At 37.2% G+C, this 16,662-nt stretch overlaps 3 protein-coding genes and 1 long non-coding RNA gene across 8 annotated transcripts; 1 reads left to right on the top strand and 3 right to left on the bottom strand.

Annotated features, from left to right (window-relative positions):
* Positions 1 to 765: 765 nt before the first annotated feature.
* Positions 766 to 3,183, bottom strand: LOC127252260 (uncharacterized). Its single transcript, XR_007839047.1, has 3 exons — positions 2,616 to 3,183; positions 2,058 to 2,537; positions 766 to 1,255 (listed from the first exon to the last, which is right to left on the bottom strand). It is a non-coding gene; the product is annotated as an uncharacterized LOC127252260 (long non-coding RNA).
* A 161-nt stretch (positions 3,184 to 3,344) lies between these two features.
* On the top strand, positions 3,345 to 5,506 carry LOC127252252 (glutathione S-transferase L3). The gene is made up of 10 exons (XM_051276369.1): positions 3,345 to 3,501; positions 3,703 to 3,777; positions 3,891 to 3,951; positions 4,084 to 4,170; positions 4,291 to 4,389; positions 4,517 to 4,619; positions 4,693 to 4,769; positions 4,875 to 4,982; positions 5,091 to 5,171; positions 5,254 to 5,506. Exons 1-10 carry the CDS (start codon positions 3,491 to 3,493, stop codon positions 5,257 to 5,259), a joined length of 708 nt encoding a protein of 235 aa, XP_051132326.1. The 5' UTR covers positions 3,345 to 3,490; the 3' UTR covers positions 5,260 to 5,506.
* A 713-nt stretch (positions 5,507 to 6,219) lies between these two features.
* On the bottom strand, positions 6,220 to 8,728 carry LOC127252245 (probable serine/threonine-protein kinase PBL7). Its single transcript, XM_051276355.1, has 6 exons — positions 8,586 to 8,728; positions 8,281 to 8,441; positions 7,598 to 7,764; positions 7,319 to 7,508; positions 6,779 to 7,170; positions 6,220 to 6,702 (listed from the first exon to the last, which is right to left on the bottom strand). Exons 2-6 carry the CDS (start codon positions 8,378 to 8,380, stop codon positions 6,403 to 6,405), a joined length of 1,149 nt encoding a protein of 382 aa, XP_051132312.1. The 5' UTR covers positions 8,381 to 8,441; positions 8,586 to 8,728; the 3' UTR covers positions 6,220 to 6,402.
* Positions 8,729 to 10,250: 1,522 nt separating this feature from the next.
* Positions 10,251 to 15,508, bottom strand: LOC127252239 (two-component response regulator-like APRR7). 5 transcript variants are annotated; one of them, XM_051276331.1, is made up of 10 exons: positions 15,227 to 15,508; positions 14,841 to 14,991; positions 14,274 to 14,764; positions 13,769 to 13,930; positions 13,549 to 13,682; positions 12,971 to 13,129; positions 12,677 to 12,863; positions 12,321 to 12,603; positions 11,452 to 12,199; positions 10,251 to 10,705 (listed from the first exon to the last, which is right to left on the bottom strand). In XM_051276331.1, exons 3-10 carry the CDS (start codon positions 14,593 to 14,595, stop codon positions 10,598 to 10,600), a joined length of 2,103 nt encoding a protein of 700 aa, XP_051132288.1. In that variant the 5' UTR covers positions 14,596 to 14,764; positions 14,841 to 14,991; positions 15,227 to 15,508; the 3' UTR covers positions 10,251 to 10,597. The 5 variants fall into 5 exon arrangements, with proteins under 5 accessions (XP_051132288.1, XP_051132289.1, XP_051132287.1 ...); XM_051276332.1 differs by having other exon boundaries at positions 14,274 to 14,603; XM_051276330.1 differs by having other exon boundaries at positions 14,274 to 14,603; positions 14,859 to 14,991.
* Between the last annotated feature and the right edge of the window lie 1,154 nt (positions 15,509 to 16,662).

The raw sequence follows: 16,662 nt of genomic DNA, 5'->3' as shown, positions 1-16,662 counted from the left end.
GATGAGCTTTCATGTGCAAACAAATGACCCAATGGCCACATGCTTTCCTAGTTGGTGATATAGACCAAACAGAGTTCAAAGTGAATAATGTCGTCCTGATTCTTGACACTTCGATTGTCAAGAAAATATCAGCAAACACGCGTAAAGTTAGAAAAGGACTACTATAATTTAATCATCTCAATGTTATTTCTATTAAAGCCTTCAAATTTTATTCATTACTGTGTCAAGAAAATATCAGCTTCTGCTTATTATGCTGCATTGCATTCCAGCGTTTCCAAGAGCTGAGATTGTCCTTTTCACTTGCAAACTTTGTAAGGGTTTTTTATTTCTAAGGATCAAAAGTAAACACTCCTTCTTAAGTGACATTTGACATTTCATTAAATCTTGAATTGAAGAGACACAGGCAATTGTGCTACAGACAATCAAAAACTGTATGTATTCACACTTTCAAAAGTTGAATGTTCAGATGGTCATGTCCTTTCATTGATTGGACTATTGGCCACCACCATCCAAGGTTACAAGCAAGTTCTGAAATGCTTGAAGGAACAGTTGCACATGTATATCTAGCGTCTCCACAGGTGTTTTAAAAGTATATATAGGGCCAGTATTTCCACATTCAGGGAATATACAAGGAACCAACTAGCTTCATTTGCTTGTCAGTACTGTTGCATTGAGTTTTCTTATCTGCAAAATGCTTTTAATCTCTTGGTGTCGTGACATTGTTCAGAGTATCTGAGAAATAGATAAAAAAAAAAAGGTTGATGGATTACTGAAATAGATAGATTTTTCTAAGGGCTGTGTTGCTCGGTTTTCTCCCTTTCAATGAAACCCCCTAATCTAACATTCATAGTTAGTTTCACTCTGATGGCAAATTCAATGAATCAGCACCAAGTCATCATGAATATAATAGGATAATTTCATGTTCAGCATGCTTGTCTAATGTGCTGCTACAGGATTTGGAAACTAAATGCAAGCAGTTTTAGTGAATACAGGTCTCTCAAGGAATATTCCAAATAAAATATATCAGCATTAGACACTTACTTAACTCTTCCTGCTGCATGCACTCTATCAGTTTGCCAAAAATGGAGGATAAGGTCAAGGCTAATAGTTCCAAGCATTACACTGCACAGTGGCTGTTGATTGCAGGACCACTCTACTGATTACTTCACCAGGGTTGTTTTGGCCCTTTTGGATGGATCCTCTTTTGGATGATCCATTTGTGCTGCATCTGCCATAGGGTCCATCTAACCATATCCTACGAACAATCAAAACAATTTGTTCAATGTATCTGCAAACGCTTGAATTAGATTGTCCAGTACTTTATTTCCTCAGAAACACCAAAGAGATTCAGTGAACTTACCAATCATGATAAGCTAAAACAAGAATAATCGATGCAGACAAGTTTGAAAAACCGGGTGCTAAAAGTATCCTTTAAAATACTCAGTTTGATGGAATAACAACTGGTATGCAATCATACATTATTAATCATCCGGGGTTTCTTGATTGATTTGCTACTCTACAAGACATATTAGACAATCAGGAGTGGGAATGTACATGAATCTGCCACATGTTCAAGACAGCACAGTTTCTATCCAAACTGTGTAATACTAGAGGCAAGCAGGAGCCACCTAACACACCGTTACAGAGTAGGTAGGTTGGTTCATACATAATCCACCTCCATCCTTAAATGTTTCATATGTTGTTCAAGTTTGGGAGTACACTAAGAAATGTGATAAAGGGTGAGTGTTGCTGAAAGCGGTATGCAGAGTAGAAGTATCAAGCAGTTAGGTTGTCGGGAGCAATCCATGATGAAGAAGGAAAAAACATATGTGCCCCATCTGTGCTTGTTCCTTGGATGAATTATAAGCTAAAATAATGGCATCTCAATTAGAACTTAAAGAAATATCAATCTTATTTTAGGCAGAAAGAAAACGATGATGCTCCTCAACTGTTCAAATGGCAAATACAGTAATCTAACTGTTTTAAGCGTGACGCTAAATTGGTAAGACAAAATTATTAAAAGGGAATAAGATAAATACAGCGAATTTATCAAGTACCTTTTTTCCTGCAGCAAGCTTCAGAGTTGGAGAATCAACCAGGGGTTGAAGAATGGAGACTTTTTGGACCAGGTTCTGTTAGCATGTCCATGAGGTTTGTAGTGGGAAACGTTATTCTAGGTTGAACCATTGATAGAACTAGGGAGGTATCTGATCTCCAGCCATTTGAAAATTTGTACCAAGCTGCACATGTATAACAGGCAAGTATCTTCTACCTGGAAGACAAAACTACTTGCGTGTCCGAACGATGATTCAATAAAAATACATAAAAATACATGTGGAATGATTGCTGCGTTTGCCTAATTTTATTATAGATTTTTCTCGACTAAATAATCTCATCGATCCTCACGTCATTCGCCCCATGATCTCTCTGTCTCAGACTGTCAGCATTTCCAGTCATCCATGGAGCTCGGGGAACAACTTCAATAGTGAAGACTGACGAGTATGTAATGTGGGCCACAACCACTGATCTCAAACTGCCTGAGCATAATTAAAAAGGCTTGAGTTAAGCGAAACAAAACTCGAAATCATGGGCAGTAAAATGAACCTATTACATACCTGAACAGACCACACCAAACCATGGCATTGGTTCTGATAGAAAGAATTTAAACGGATAGGCACCGGATGGAGCTCTGAATTATAACTCGATCACAGGCACATGACCACTTGATGGACGGACGGCGGATCCATTTCCGGCGGTGTACAGTGGTGGAAGTCACTTCAGAGGTTGGATACAGGAAACTGCAAGACAACATAGGCCCACAGATATGGGCTGCCTAGAACTCAAAACATAGCCCAGAGAGCTCCGCAGAACACAGGCCCAGTAATATTGGGCCTATATATGCGCTTGCGTGTCCGGTGATCAAATCTTATTCTTGGTGCTACAGTCTCAACAGGCCCAGACGAAGGAGGGAATGAAAAGTAAGAAAGGAAAATTGCAGGAAGACGAATGAGTGAGATTTGGAGAACAGAATGAGCAGACCCATCGCCCATGAGAGTATTGTGAAGCCCATATGTGCCGTCCACAAGCCCATTTCTTCGATAACTGACTATAAGAGCAGGGGATGGTTAGCAGGCTGGTTGAAGTTGAAGCTGCTGTAAAGCTAAGAGAGATTCGCATTGTTGTCAATCGCTCTTTGTCTCGCTAGTGCGAACACTAGTGACTACGTTAATGCTTAATACTGACTGATTGTGGCCGTAAAAGCGTCTACATACATCTTTGTTCGATTTGGAAACTTGTGCCCTAAATCATGTACGTCATCGGTGACGAAAACATATCCACTGACGTTGTTGAAAGTGGCGAAGCTTCTAGTGCGTGAATTTTACTGATCATAAGCGCTATAAATTAGAGGCGATGAAACCGACGAACCACTCACTAAGAAGGAAATCCTGTGACAGAAGCCGCTTTCTGAAATTTCTGAGAGAGAAGTTCAATGGCCGCCTCGTAATTTATCTCACTCACTCCTATGCATCTGATTGTTCTTTGCGTATTTTTCCTCTGTATATGGTTTTTCCTTGTATTTTTATTTCGGAACACCGAGCTTTGGAAATGGTGTGCCATCTAAATTGAAGTCATAGTGGACTGTATTATCGATTCACTCTGTCTTCAAAATTTTAATCATTTTGCTAAATCTGGAACGTGTAGTGCCCTAACGGAAGATCGTCCCCCGGAATTGAATTCAGCTTCCGAGCCGCCACCTCTCTTCGATGGAACCACTCGGTATTCTTTCCACACCCTTATTTTCCTGTTCATTTACTTGTACGGACGATGATTGTTTAGTCATCTGCACACAATGCAAACTTTTGATCTGAATCATGCTTTCGATTGCATAGGCTATATATCAATTACCAGTGCCCATTCGCTCAGCGTACGTGGATCGTCAGGAACTATAAGGTATGATGTTTATTCCATAGCCCCTTTTGCTTGATATTTGCTATTTATCGCTTCGTTTGCTTGGTCTATCACTTCATTAAGATTTCAACGCTTGATTTGTTGAACTGATTGTATTCCTCAAATTCTACCCAGGGCTTACAGGATGAGATAAAATTGGTTCCTATAGACCTTCAAAATCGACCTGCTTGGTACAAGGAGAAAGTGTACCATGTGAATAAGGTATTTACTTTGATTACCTTGTATTCATCCCATTCTCTTAAGTTGTACCTTCGGACTCATATAGATCAACCTACTGTATACCTGTGCTAAATTTTAACTTTTATGCTTGTTCTACAATAGGTGCCGGCATTGGAGCACAATGGCAAAGTTATTGGAGAGAGCCTGGACTTGGTTAAATATATAGATGCAAACTTTAAAGGACCAGCTCTCTTACCTGATGTAAGATGTGAAATTTGGGTTTGCTATTATCTTTCTTTTTCTGTACGAACATATGGTTCACCTTTCCGATCTCTCATATAGTTGCTGATGCTCATGAATCATGATAATATTTTTGTGAATACTTTAGGATCCTGCCAAGCAGAAGTTTGCTGAAGAGTTGCTAGACTACTCTGGCACATTTTTGCAGAATGTCTACGGATCATTCAAAAGTGATCCCATCAAAGCAGCTGGTAAATCTTCAATCTTTATGCCTTAAAGGATCATAGATTTTAAGTTGTTTAAACTTATAACCTGTTATACCAGGAGCTGAATTTGATTACCTGGAAACTGCCCTCAGCAAATTTGACGATGGGCCTTTCTTTCTTGGCCAATTCAGTCAGGTGAGTAATTATTTTGATTGTACTCAAAGTTATTTTTGAGAACCCCAAAAAAAAAAAAAAAAAGGAAAGAAAAGAAAAGAATTTCACTCATCAATGTATATACAGGTAGAAGCTGTATATGCTCCATTCGTTGAGAGGTTTCAGATTTGGATTCAAGCACAATGGGGATATGATATTACATCAGGCAGACCAAAACTAGCCACATGGTTTCAGGTTCTTCCATCAGCATAATAAATTCATTCTTGCCTTCAAACAATTATTCTGCTTTACATTCCAATTTCCAGCTTGAATCGGATATCACCACATCTCCTCCTTGTGCAGGAAATAAACAAGATTGATGCTTACAAGCCCACCAAGTCCGATCCTGACTATCAAATCCAATTGTTCAAAAACCGATTTCTGGTATTCATTGCCTCCAAGCAATATTTTCATTTTCTTTAATTTCTCCTGTGGTACTTGATAAACTCTCTTTGCTCACTTGCAGGCCTAAAGATGAACGTGGATTATACTGCTGAAATAATGAAGGCTTATTTTAATATAGTGTGATTTCTGTAGGTTGCTTCTATTGTTGTGTGTTCTGCTATATGTTGTGTTTCATGAGCAACTTTGGTCTTAATAAGTAGGCTCAAATTCTGCAATCTAGTTATATACTATTCTCCATCTATTTAATTCTATTGCATATGTTTTTAATAATTTGATTATGGAATGAACAATAATCTGTGTCAAGTTAGACTGAACACGATGCTCTTGAAACGTCAGCTTAGAATTTGTCTGCGTTGGATACTCCTGACTTTTTGGTCACTTTATATATATCTATACGGCTGCAGCCTTTGATTTTATAAAGATAAACATCACATCATAATTTATATGAACAATAAATTATCTATATTAGTATAATATAAATAAAATCATGGTAAATTTTTCAATCAGCACAACTGCCTCCCTATTTTATATATATATTTATATAATGTGCATTTCGTCGAACATGACTTTTGTCTCAATTGAACTGGGAAAAGGAATTTTGAATATAATTATTCCAGCTTGCGTGGGATAGTGATGGTTTGTAAATAAGAAATCCGTGAAAGTCAAACATAAAATAAAAAGAATACATATATATTTGGTGTGAAGAAATAAAATTTTGATACAATAGTTTTTGAAAAAAATAATAATAATAATAATAATAAATTCTTAAAAAGTATTCGCAAAGAGCCTAATATCCTGCTTCCTCTGTTATATTTTGATTGATTTTAATTTTTTTTTTTTAAAGTAAAAATGGAAAGTGTTTTAGATATTTTAAAATTAGCGAACTTCTCAGCTAATGGCAAAAAGAATGGTAGATAAGATGGGTAGGAATCATGTGACCACATCAGATATTTGAGTCTGTTTTTATTCTCTTTGGATCAATTATCTGGCAAACAAATTCCCCAAATTGGCGTCTGATACATAGAAAGTTCAAAATATTACTCATAATATCAGATCATTCCTGAAAATGGATTACATACATGTATAAGCATACAATACTCAACACGAACGTCGCACTACAAGCCAACAATTCCTCACAAACCCAGAATCCACAAAGAACCAAAAACATCAGGCCAAAAAGAGACACCAATGTGGCCCTTTCAATATATTATCATCCAACAGTACCATGTTTTCTGGCAGCAGCTTCTCCTTTCGTCGATCTCGGCGGTGTCCCGCGCTGCAGGTCCCGAACATACTCCCCTGTCTTCGCCTCGGCGTCGTGCTTCTGTGCAGACAAGTATGTCAAGGCTGTGACAACATCGGCAATCATGGGCCTTAAATTAGGCTGTTCCTGCACACACATTTCCGCTACTGCAAGGGCTTGGTATAGCCCCCGGATCGGGTACTCGCCCTCCAGCGCAGGATCCGCAATCTGCACAAACTTCCTCTTGTCCCTTAACAACGGTCTCACCTGTCAACATGTTAAACATTTCACCTAAAAGTTTAACCTTGTAGGAATATGCTTCATTATTACAAGAGGGTCATACCCATGCAACGAGGTTATGCTCGCCTCCTGTTTTCGAACTATTGACTGCTTTCCTCCCGGATATGATCTCAAGAAGAACAACCCCAAAACTGTAGACGTCCGACTTCAGTGTCAGCTGCCCTGTCATGGCATATTCGGGTGCACAGTATCCATACGTGCCCATTACGCGCGTGGACACATGTGTGTTGTCCCCCACAGGCCCGACTTTGGCTAACCCAAAGTCGGATAGCTTCGGATGGTACCCTTCCCCAAGCAAAATGTTCGAGCATTTCAGATCGCGGTAGATAACGGGAGGGCTAGCTTTGTCGTGCAAGTACTCCAACCCCTTTGCAGCTCCGGCTGCAATTTTCATCCTCGTGTTCCAATCGAGCTGTTTCTTCCCCGGCACTGGATCTGCAATATTGGTAAAAACAGTATGTTATCAAACATTTTATGAGCCAAAATCTGTTCAACCCTCAAATGTTATCAATAAGAACAGTAGATTCTTGAAGTTCAGCTAATATGAAAAAGCATATATAAGCCAAACAATTTCATAACCTACCGTGAAGATGATTCTCAAGAGAACCTAATGGCATGTATTCGTAAACCAGAAGCCTCTGATCCCCATCAGCGCAGTATCCGATTAAATTGACGAGGTTTGGGTGGTGCAATAGGCTCAACATCAACACTTCTACAAGGAATTCCCGGTTCCCTTGCAGACCATTGCGGTCGAGCTGCTTGATCGCTACAATCTACATGAACACATATATAAATGGATCAAATGTATGTGTATTTCTAATTCACAGGATATAAACATCTACATATATTTAGAGATATATACTTTATTATAGCCCTCAAGCTGTCCTTTGTACACTCTACCAAAGCCTCCCTCTCCTATAAGACATCCGGCCCGGAAGTTCTTTGTTGCAGCTGCCATTTCGCGGAAAGTGAAAGTCTTGGCTGCTATTTTGTTGGAGGATCCATCTTTAGGGGTGTCTTTCAGCTTAACTGAAGTCGAATTTTGCAAAATATCATACTGTATAAATAATTCTCTCAACAAGAATGATATATGTTTCTTCTCCAAAGCATCAATCCATCTTTGAATGACAAATGATTTTCTCAAATTAAGGAAGGAAACATGGCAAGTTGTGAATCAGTGCCATACAACAATAACAGGGTAAGAGCTCATGTTTGTATTCAATTAGGCAACAGAGCAGTGAATTATTCTACAAAATAAGAGAATCCAAGAAAACAAAACAGAATTTCGAAGAAACCCCAAATTCAAAATATATGATAAACAAAAGGCTATGCTCTGATATCCCAACAGCTATTTGTTCTGAAGAGGGTTCAAAACTGAAGAAACATCAAGCAAGGGTTTAAGAAATAAGAACCAAACCCCAACAGATGATCGATCTTACATGTTTTCAAAAATCTTTTTTGCCCTGCTTTTTTATTTTCGTCTGTCTTCCTAAATCAATACAGAGCAATCGATTTTAATGGTTAATACTGACCAGAAAGCCATACCTGAAACGGGCTCAATAGGTTCAAGGGACTTGTTCTTCTTCCTCGTCACTTTTGATGCCTGTTTTGAACTTGATTGCCCTGAGCATGGGAACCATCCCATTTGCCCTCTCTCTCTCTCTCAAAACACCCACAGTTCTTCTCCTCTGATGTTTAGAGATTGACTGACAAATTAGTCAAAAACACACACAGCTACATAAGTGCAATTGCCAATTGGGAAGAGAGTACGGAATACAAGAAAGACCCTGCAAAATGATTCTGTCATATAATGATAAGAAGAAAAAGACATCCACATTTAAACAATTAACCTTTCTTAATGGCTTTATTTAGAAAAAGCTTGTGTAGGTTGGATTGGACTTGCAGCAATACAAATTACAAATGTCTTTTCCTGCCCTAAACCCCTGTCCTCTTCCCTGTTTAAACTTTCCACTTCCCACTGTTCTCTCCTCTGATTTTGACAAGCAATCTTTTTTAACAATCGTAGTTGGAATTGAAAGGGTAATGATACCAAGTTCTAGAGAACAAAAAGACAGTCCAGATTAAAAAAAAAAAAAAGATTCACAATCAAGATAAGTTTTTTCCATCTTAGGTGTTCAAGAATGTGAGTTAATAATGCCATTGAGATTGTCCCGTTGTCCCATCATCAATAGTGTGATCAAGGACAGCAACATATCTGCAGAAAATATTTTGCATTAACTGCGTGGAATTGCGGGGGTACATGCAATGGAGACAGCATTTATTTATAGTTTTCAATATGTTCATCTCTCTGTCTATTTGAATTTGATTCCATGTTTGATTAAATTGTCAATTTTTGCAAGTTGCAAAGAATTGTAATGAATTTCTTACCTGAATTTAAAGTTTTAGTGTTTGTTTGGGGCAGTTGACCTGCTAGTTGAAGACTTGAAGGGAGGGGTGTATCATGTATGTGCATATACCATTACTGCTTTGCACATTTGTTCTTTGAGTAGTGTGCCATTAATTTTATCATCAATAATTGGAAACTGTCAATACATTTTTTTAAGGTGAAAAAATTGACCTTTTAAAATAAATAAATAAAGTTTAGTAATTAGAAAATCAAATGGGATGGGCCTGTGATGTGGGCCTAATTTATGAAAATAGTCTAAGCCCAATTTAAGTTGCGGAAATTTCATTTCACCGCCTTACTTAAACAGCTGTGACGTCTCCTTCTAAATTTACCGCACACGCAACGACCTTTATGGTTTTAGACTTGGTGTTGGTTGGAGATACATATCTCAATATGCATGCATGCATGCATTATGGTGCACCGCCGCCCAGGTTTCCTGTATTTGCTCTTAATAGGCGTCAGTCGCAGCGGAGGTGACTACGAAAGAGTAGTTGAAGTTTGAAGAGTTATCGAGGTTAGTTTAATTTCCCGTTCGATTAGTTTTCTTTCTGATTTGAGTTTTGTTGAACTTTTCGAAATTGATGTCGTGCAATTCTTCATCTTGGATTATCAGTTCTCTTCTCCTCAGACTCTGTGGAGCATGTCTGGACTGGACATTGTAGATTTGATCTCAATTAATGATACAGGTACATTTTGATTAAGCGATCGGTTGAATTTGCTAGTTATTGTGATGATCTGATTTAGGTTATAAAACTTCTATCATATTTGCCGTTAAATCTTATTAATATTAGCGTATGGAAAGGTATGCAAGTCTTCTTTGACAAACAGATCTTATGACTAATTAGGCATTTATGGTCCTTACTACTATGGAAAACTTTTGAGCCATGTGGAAATTATTCTAAGCTACTTATTCGTTGGATTTATTCCTGACGTTGATGAACTTTTCCTGTATTAAAAAGTATCAAACATCAAATGAATATAATTTCCCTCAAATCGAGACATGTCAACGACTAAACAGACTTGTTTCTCACATTAACACTTGATCCTCAGAATTAGGGAGAAAAGATTCATAATGGCAGCATTAGGATTTCATCACTGAAATAAGAACTAATTCAGAATATAAATCCCTTAAGTAACTCTTAGAAGAGTATGTGTGATAGAGACTTGCGGAACAGGAGCAACCAAAAGTAACAGAAAGTACTCTTGCTAAACCTATACAAACAACGCTTAACCAAGCACAAGATGTCAGGATCTAAGTTTGAATTGCAATGAACAGTTCGTTCCTACAACCAGAACACTTGTTATTTATAACTCTGCTGTCAATCTGGCAGTGCTCAAATAAGATTCTGTAACAAGCATCAACAAAATCAACCCTGAGAGTCTGCATCAACTTTTTCTGCACAAGGAAAACTAATATCAGAGGCATAGTGGCACTGGGTGGAGGAGTGATTGTAATTATTCATCTTCGTTTCTGCTTGCGCCATCTGGCCCCGTTTGCTTTACAAACTGTCCTCTAACTCGAGGCCTCTGCTCTGCTATTTTCTGCCTGTTTTCATAACGAACCTGAACAAGACTTCATGTCAGCAAATAACCATGGCAATAACAAGAGGGAACAAATCATCCCCCCAAAAAAAGGACAAATTCCATCTAAATGGGGAGAATAGTAGCAAGGAGTTAAAAGCAAACAATTTTAAAATACTTCAGTTACTGCCTTACACAAGAGCAATAAATGGTCAACTGATCTATGAAGTAACTGCTATTTTTGTAGGTAGATGGCTAAATTCTTTAACAGCAATGCAGAAGAATTTTCTATGTTAGGTAGTATACTCTACCAGAAACCACATATATTTTTGGCACGAGGAATCTGAGCTATGATAGATGTTTTAGAAAAAGATAGTTAACAAACTTTGTAAGACCATTTTTTGAGCATTAAGAACTTCATAACCCACAAGAACAATTAGTTAATAACAAATGTAGAATTCACTGAGAGGGCAGGTACTAGAACCATCCAGAATACAGGAAAGGTTACCCGAATGGTATACTCGCCTGAAGTTCCTTTAGGGTAAGACTATGGTTCACAATCTCTAAAATAAAAGAGAACTCAAGTTGATATGCTTGTATGTAATGTGACTATAAGCACAAATCTTATTCCCTAGGCTTCTTAATATTGATACCAACACAAGTAAATCATTATGTTTTATTTGGGAGTTATCGCAAAGTTGAGCTTGTGCCACTTCAATTGATTTAAAATGCCAGAAAATGCTTTAAACTATGGACTTTAAGAAAAAATGGCCAGCAAATTTCAAAACCTTTTTCTTAAAGCATCTTTCTTTCCTCTTCTGACGGAACTTGATCAAGGCAGCTTTTCGCTGTGCAAGCCTGTTTTCGTCGCCCCTATTTCCACAACCACTGCCACTAGCATCTCCATTTCCACTCTTCCCAACTTGACCTCCATCACTTTCTGCATTGTTTACTCCATTGTTAACAGCAGTGCTGCTTCCATTCTGTCCCGTGCTTCCATGATTACTTCCTGAGGCACTTCTGTTCAAACTACTGTTTCCAATGTTGACATCTGTTGGTCCATCAAAAACATTTGTTGACCCACAATGTGGAGCATCTACACTCAGCTTCTCCAAAGATGATGACGATGGCTGATTTTCCCTCTGGTACTGATTGTGGGGGCGATGACAGTAATTTTGGTGATGAGGATGCTGAATTTGAAGTTCCTTGTGTGAACCTCTAAGAGGTACTAAACCCGTGGAGGGAATACCATTGGGCAGGAAATTAATGTCCTGTTGGCTGTATTTGATATCAGTTTTGAATGCAGACGACTGCAGGCAATTACTTGCTGATGCTTCAGACCTGTCTTTAGGAAGTCTATTAGTAGTGGAGCCCATGTCCATGTTATTGCCAACTCCATTCAAGCTTTGACATAAGATAGGTTCAGATGAATAGCCAATAGATTCTCTTTTTGCTACTTCTATGCTATTGTCGTTAATGGAACTGTTGCTGATGATCCCAGTTGGAGCTTTGAGAATATTTGTGGGCGAATTATACCTGCATGAAAAGAATAAAACAAACAAGATTGCAGATTCTAATACTAATGAAAACAGAAGATCAATTTCAGTATCAGCAAAAAACTAAATAAATACATTCTAATCATCCTTTCTTTTCAAACCTTGAGAAAGCAGATTGCTCAGATCGGCGTAGAACAAATCGATCATCTGGAACTGATCTGACAGAGTCCTGATCTCCTCTAACTCTCTTTAAGCTCAACTCACAGTTTGGCTCCTTAGAATCATCAGTTGCAGTGTTGTTGATGTCCAATACGTTGGCAACTTTTCCAGCAGATTCACATTCCCTACTGATGAGATCATGTTGCGTTTCAACAAAATTTTCTGATTTAGATTTCACATCCCTATGGTCGATAGTATCCAAGTCCTTGCCCTTCTCAACATTGTCTACACAACACATATTTAGCCTCAGATAAATGATAAAAAAATAAGAGAAAAAGAAGCAAAGTAAATCCATCACCATCACCAGAATGTTTTCGTCGGTAGCCCTTTGTATCGACACTAATTTGCACATTTTTGTTGTCAGAATTCTCGGCATTTGACCGAATAACTTGTGCGCAAGTGCTGTCTTGGCAGTCAGCTACTTGATTCATGTGAGATAAATCATGAGAGTTGTCAGCTTCTACAGCTTGTTTTGTCCAAGAACTCTGCAAAATACTCAAAAGTTAAACTTGGCTACACTAAAGATAGTTATTATAACTGTGTAAACAGAAAGTCCAGGTGTAAACAAAAAGAAGTAAAGAACTGTTACCACCTGTGCTCCACTCCCATCATCACTTGCATCTCCAACATTTAAACCATTACTCCCATCGTTTTCCCCGCCATCACTTGCACTATTACATGGTTTCTCACTGCCTTTTGATTTCACAGATTTTTGAGTTTGTGTGCCACTTTCGCTCCCACTTCCACTGGACTGAAGAGTACATGGTGTCAAAAGAAAATTCTAGATGTAAATCTAGATAACCTTGTATAATGATTGTTCATTCTAATGAAGAATACATTAAAAACAATGGAATAGTCCTCCAAAATTGTGTCCACTTAACATGGCTGATAGATTAGTCTCTCTTCTAGAAAGGCGAAATTATGTTTAAGGAAAAGGTTTGTTCCAGTGACCACAAAGAAGCTAATACCTTTAATAAGTTTATTTTCGATATTATGAATTAACAAAAGTTATAAAGAAATGAACCCTGTCACGACTACCCACATATTCTGGGTTTTCTGAGCTACATCCTCTATAATAGCACATGTCAAGTGAACACCAACTAAACATATTGTCGGTTCCAGAAATCAAGGCTAATCCATAGTATGAAAGAACAAGTTTGGATGACTCACACTGTGGCATCTTCTCCATACGTGTTGCCAAAGGTTCTTAAGCTCGTTCTTCCTTATAGGCTTAACCAAGAAGTCAACCGCACCTTTTGACAAGCACTTAAAGACTAAACCCATAGAATCAATAGGTGACATCACTGCACATAAATATCATAAATATTGTCAGTGCTAACAGAACATACTATGAGGAACAAAACTTTCTACAGGGGTAATCATTACTCACTAATCACAGGAATATTCTTCCGAATATTGTGGCTCATAATCTTCAACAGAAGACCAATTCCAGATAATCCTGGCATTGCTACTTCTGTCAAGACAATGTCAATGTGATTGTTCAAATCTTCTAAGATCTTCCATGCTTGCACTCCATTAGCTGCCACTAGAACTGTATTAAACAGTCAAGGAGAGAAACACTTAACTAGAGTAGAGTATGAAACTTCAGTTAGCATCATATCACGACAGCTAAGATATTCCCTCTTTTCAGTTGTACTTTCTCCACAATTCAAGTGTTATTCGTGGGGAAACTGAAAAATGATGGGCTCGAAAAACGTATTCTTTTGAGATCTTACAAACTACTTCAAGATATTTATGGAGCTGGTGGAATACTTATAAATATCTTCCAAAAAGGCATTAAATGATTACTCATGTCCCCAGTTTAGACACAACCCAACAATCACTTTAGTATCCTGTACAGGAAAGATCTTTTTAAGACATCTCTTATTATATACCTTCATAGTTGCAGTTTCGGAGCAGAGCAGTTACAACATGTCGCGTAGAATCATCATTCTCAACCAACAAAACCCAAATGGACCTCACATGTAGAAACCTCTCCCAGCACACCACAGTTCCCTGTGGTTGCTGCTGTTGCTGCACCTGCAAACCGACCCGCCCATGTACCCCACTGGTGCCTCCATGTTTTTCGATCTGATTGGATGCATTAACCTTCAATTCATTGACCTCAGTCAGACTTTTTCGTTCTCTCACTACCCCAGCTCCGATGTTCTTGTCCTTATCTGGCGATTCCTTTTCTCCGTCAGCATCAGCATCCATCACACTCCCTGCCAAGTGTCAACAGATCCAAACAGAATGTCAATGAGGTAAGTGGTGCACTTAACTCACTTAACCCTCTTTCTCACAAAGCCTCTGCTAAACATTTATAGCTGAAAGCTAACTCGTAGCTCTTGCTTGGCCCTTAATCCTACATTACAAAATCATTTGACTTACCAAGAAAACAGTCAAGCAATGATCAAATGAACACAAACATTGTAAGCAAAATTAGATAGCCAACTCCTTACTTCCACACTTAAAAATACCCGAATGAAACCTTCTTAGCCTTTTCGATGAAGAATCCTCAACTTCTTATTGCTTCTCCATATCATAACGGTTGAGAACAAAACAAAGCATCGGCCAGAAAATTATATAGCTCCAAACCCTAATCCTCGTCTCCTGCACGGTAATTGTTCCCTAATTATCATATAAAAACAAAACAAAATCCTCAACTTTAACACCAACATGTTATTATAGATCATCAATATATGTTCCTGCCAGTCTTTGGGAGCACAAAACTCGAAGAAACAAAACCCCTTCAGTGTAAAATTTATAAGTCACAAAATAAACACTGCTCAGCTCAAAAAGATCCTCTTTTCGTGAAATCAAACAAATGGTTTGAAGCAGTACTTACCTTGAGAGCCCAGAGTCTCAAGCTGAATCCATAGTCAAACGATTTCAAACTCCACACACAAAATTGGATAGAAACAAATTGAACAAACCAAAAGAAGTATAAAAACGAACAGAGCCTCTGAACAATTAAATCACTCCACAGAAATGTTGCAACCGAATTGAGAAGAATGAAACGAAATTAGGGTTCCATTCAGATTTGCCCTTTTTCGTGGGGATTCGTTTTTCGTTCTTCCTGTTTAAAAGAGAACAGAAGGGAAAACGATACGAAGAAAATTGGAAGAAAAGGAAATTGTAAGTGCTACGTAGGAAGATGACCTGTTCTATCTGTAGGTTTTTATTAAGACACGTAGGGTCCTGGTTGAGCCATGTAGATTGGTTAGTGGTGAGTGTATTGATGACGTGGACAAAATCTAAATGAGAGAGCTGCGGGGCTTCGGGCCAAATCAAAACAGATTTGGAGCCTCAGAACAGGCGGACACGTGGTAAAACTCAAAGAAAATATCTCGACCTAACGGTGAAAATAACGCCGTTATGCTAACGCCTTCAAAGGAGTTGAGTTCGTGAAGGCGGTTTTCTATAGAAGAAGCCTGTGTAGGTGGAATGACGTAAATGCCCTCCCAAATATAGTTTATTTACAACCACATGTAAATTCATGTGTGGTTAGGCAGAAATTTCTGAAAATAAAATTCAACAAGGAACTAGACGAACCGGTTTGATAATATATGATTTCTTTATTTGTTAAAATTATTGTTTTAAATTTATATATAATTTATTTATTAGTAAAAATATATATTTATTTATAATTTTATTATTCTTAATCTTATTTTATAATAATAATAATTTTGTCCTATTGCATGTTTAACAATAATCATATTCATATTTTATTTTTTATTTATCCCACTTGTATATTAAAATAATATATTTTGTAATTTCTTTATTTAAACAAAATAGCGTCGAATATTATAAATCATTTAATATATTTATATAGTCCATATTTTTTAATAAATATATATATTGAACAAATAAAATTAATTTAAATTTATTTATAATTTAAAATTGATATAAATTAATAATATAAAATCAAAAGCATTCTAAAGCGATTGTTCTTTAATAATTTAATTATATTAAAAAGTATTTATATTTATAAGACACTTGCAAGTATTATATAGAGTGTATTCTTTTTGTCAAAAATATTCAATATATTTTTTAAAAAATTAATATATTATACATATTTATTTTTCTTTTTATTATCTATACAATTTTTATACCTCACATAATTTATTTTCTCAATTTAATTTATATATTATTGAGAAAAAAAAAAAACCAAAAAACCCAAAAAAAACAACTAACAATCTCATTGGATATTTTCAAAATTTTGCATATTATTATGTTTGACCCAAAAATTTATCCTTGAAGAATAGCTGCAACGAAACCCGC

This window comes from Andrographis paniculata, unplaced genomic scaffold (genome assembly GCF_009805555.1).
Source record: "Andrographis paniculata isolate CXL003 unplaced genomic scaffold, ASM980555v1 Contig45END, whole genome shotgun sequence".
In the NCBI taxonomy this organism is placed as follows: Eukaryota; Viridiplantae; Streptophyta; class Magnoliopsida; order Lamiales; family Acanthaceae; genus Andrographis; species Andrographis paniculata.
This window is presented reverse-complemented; position numbering and strand designations above follow the sequence as displayed.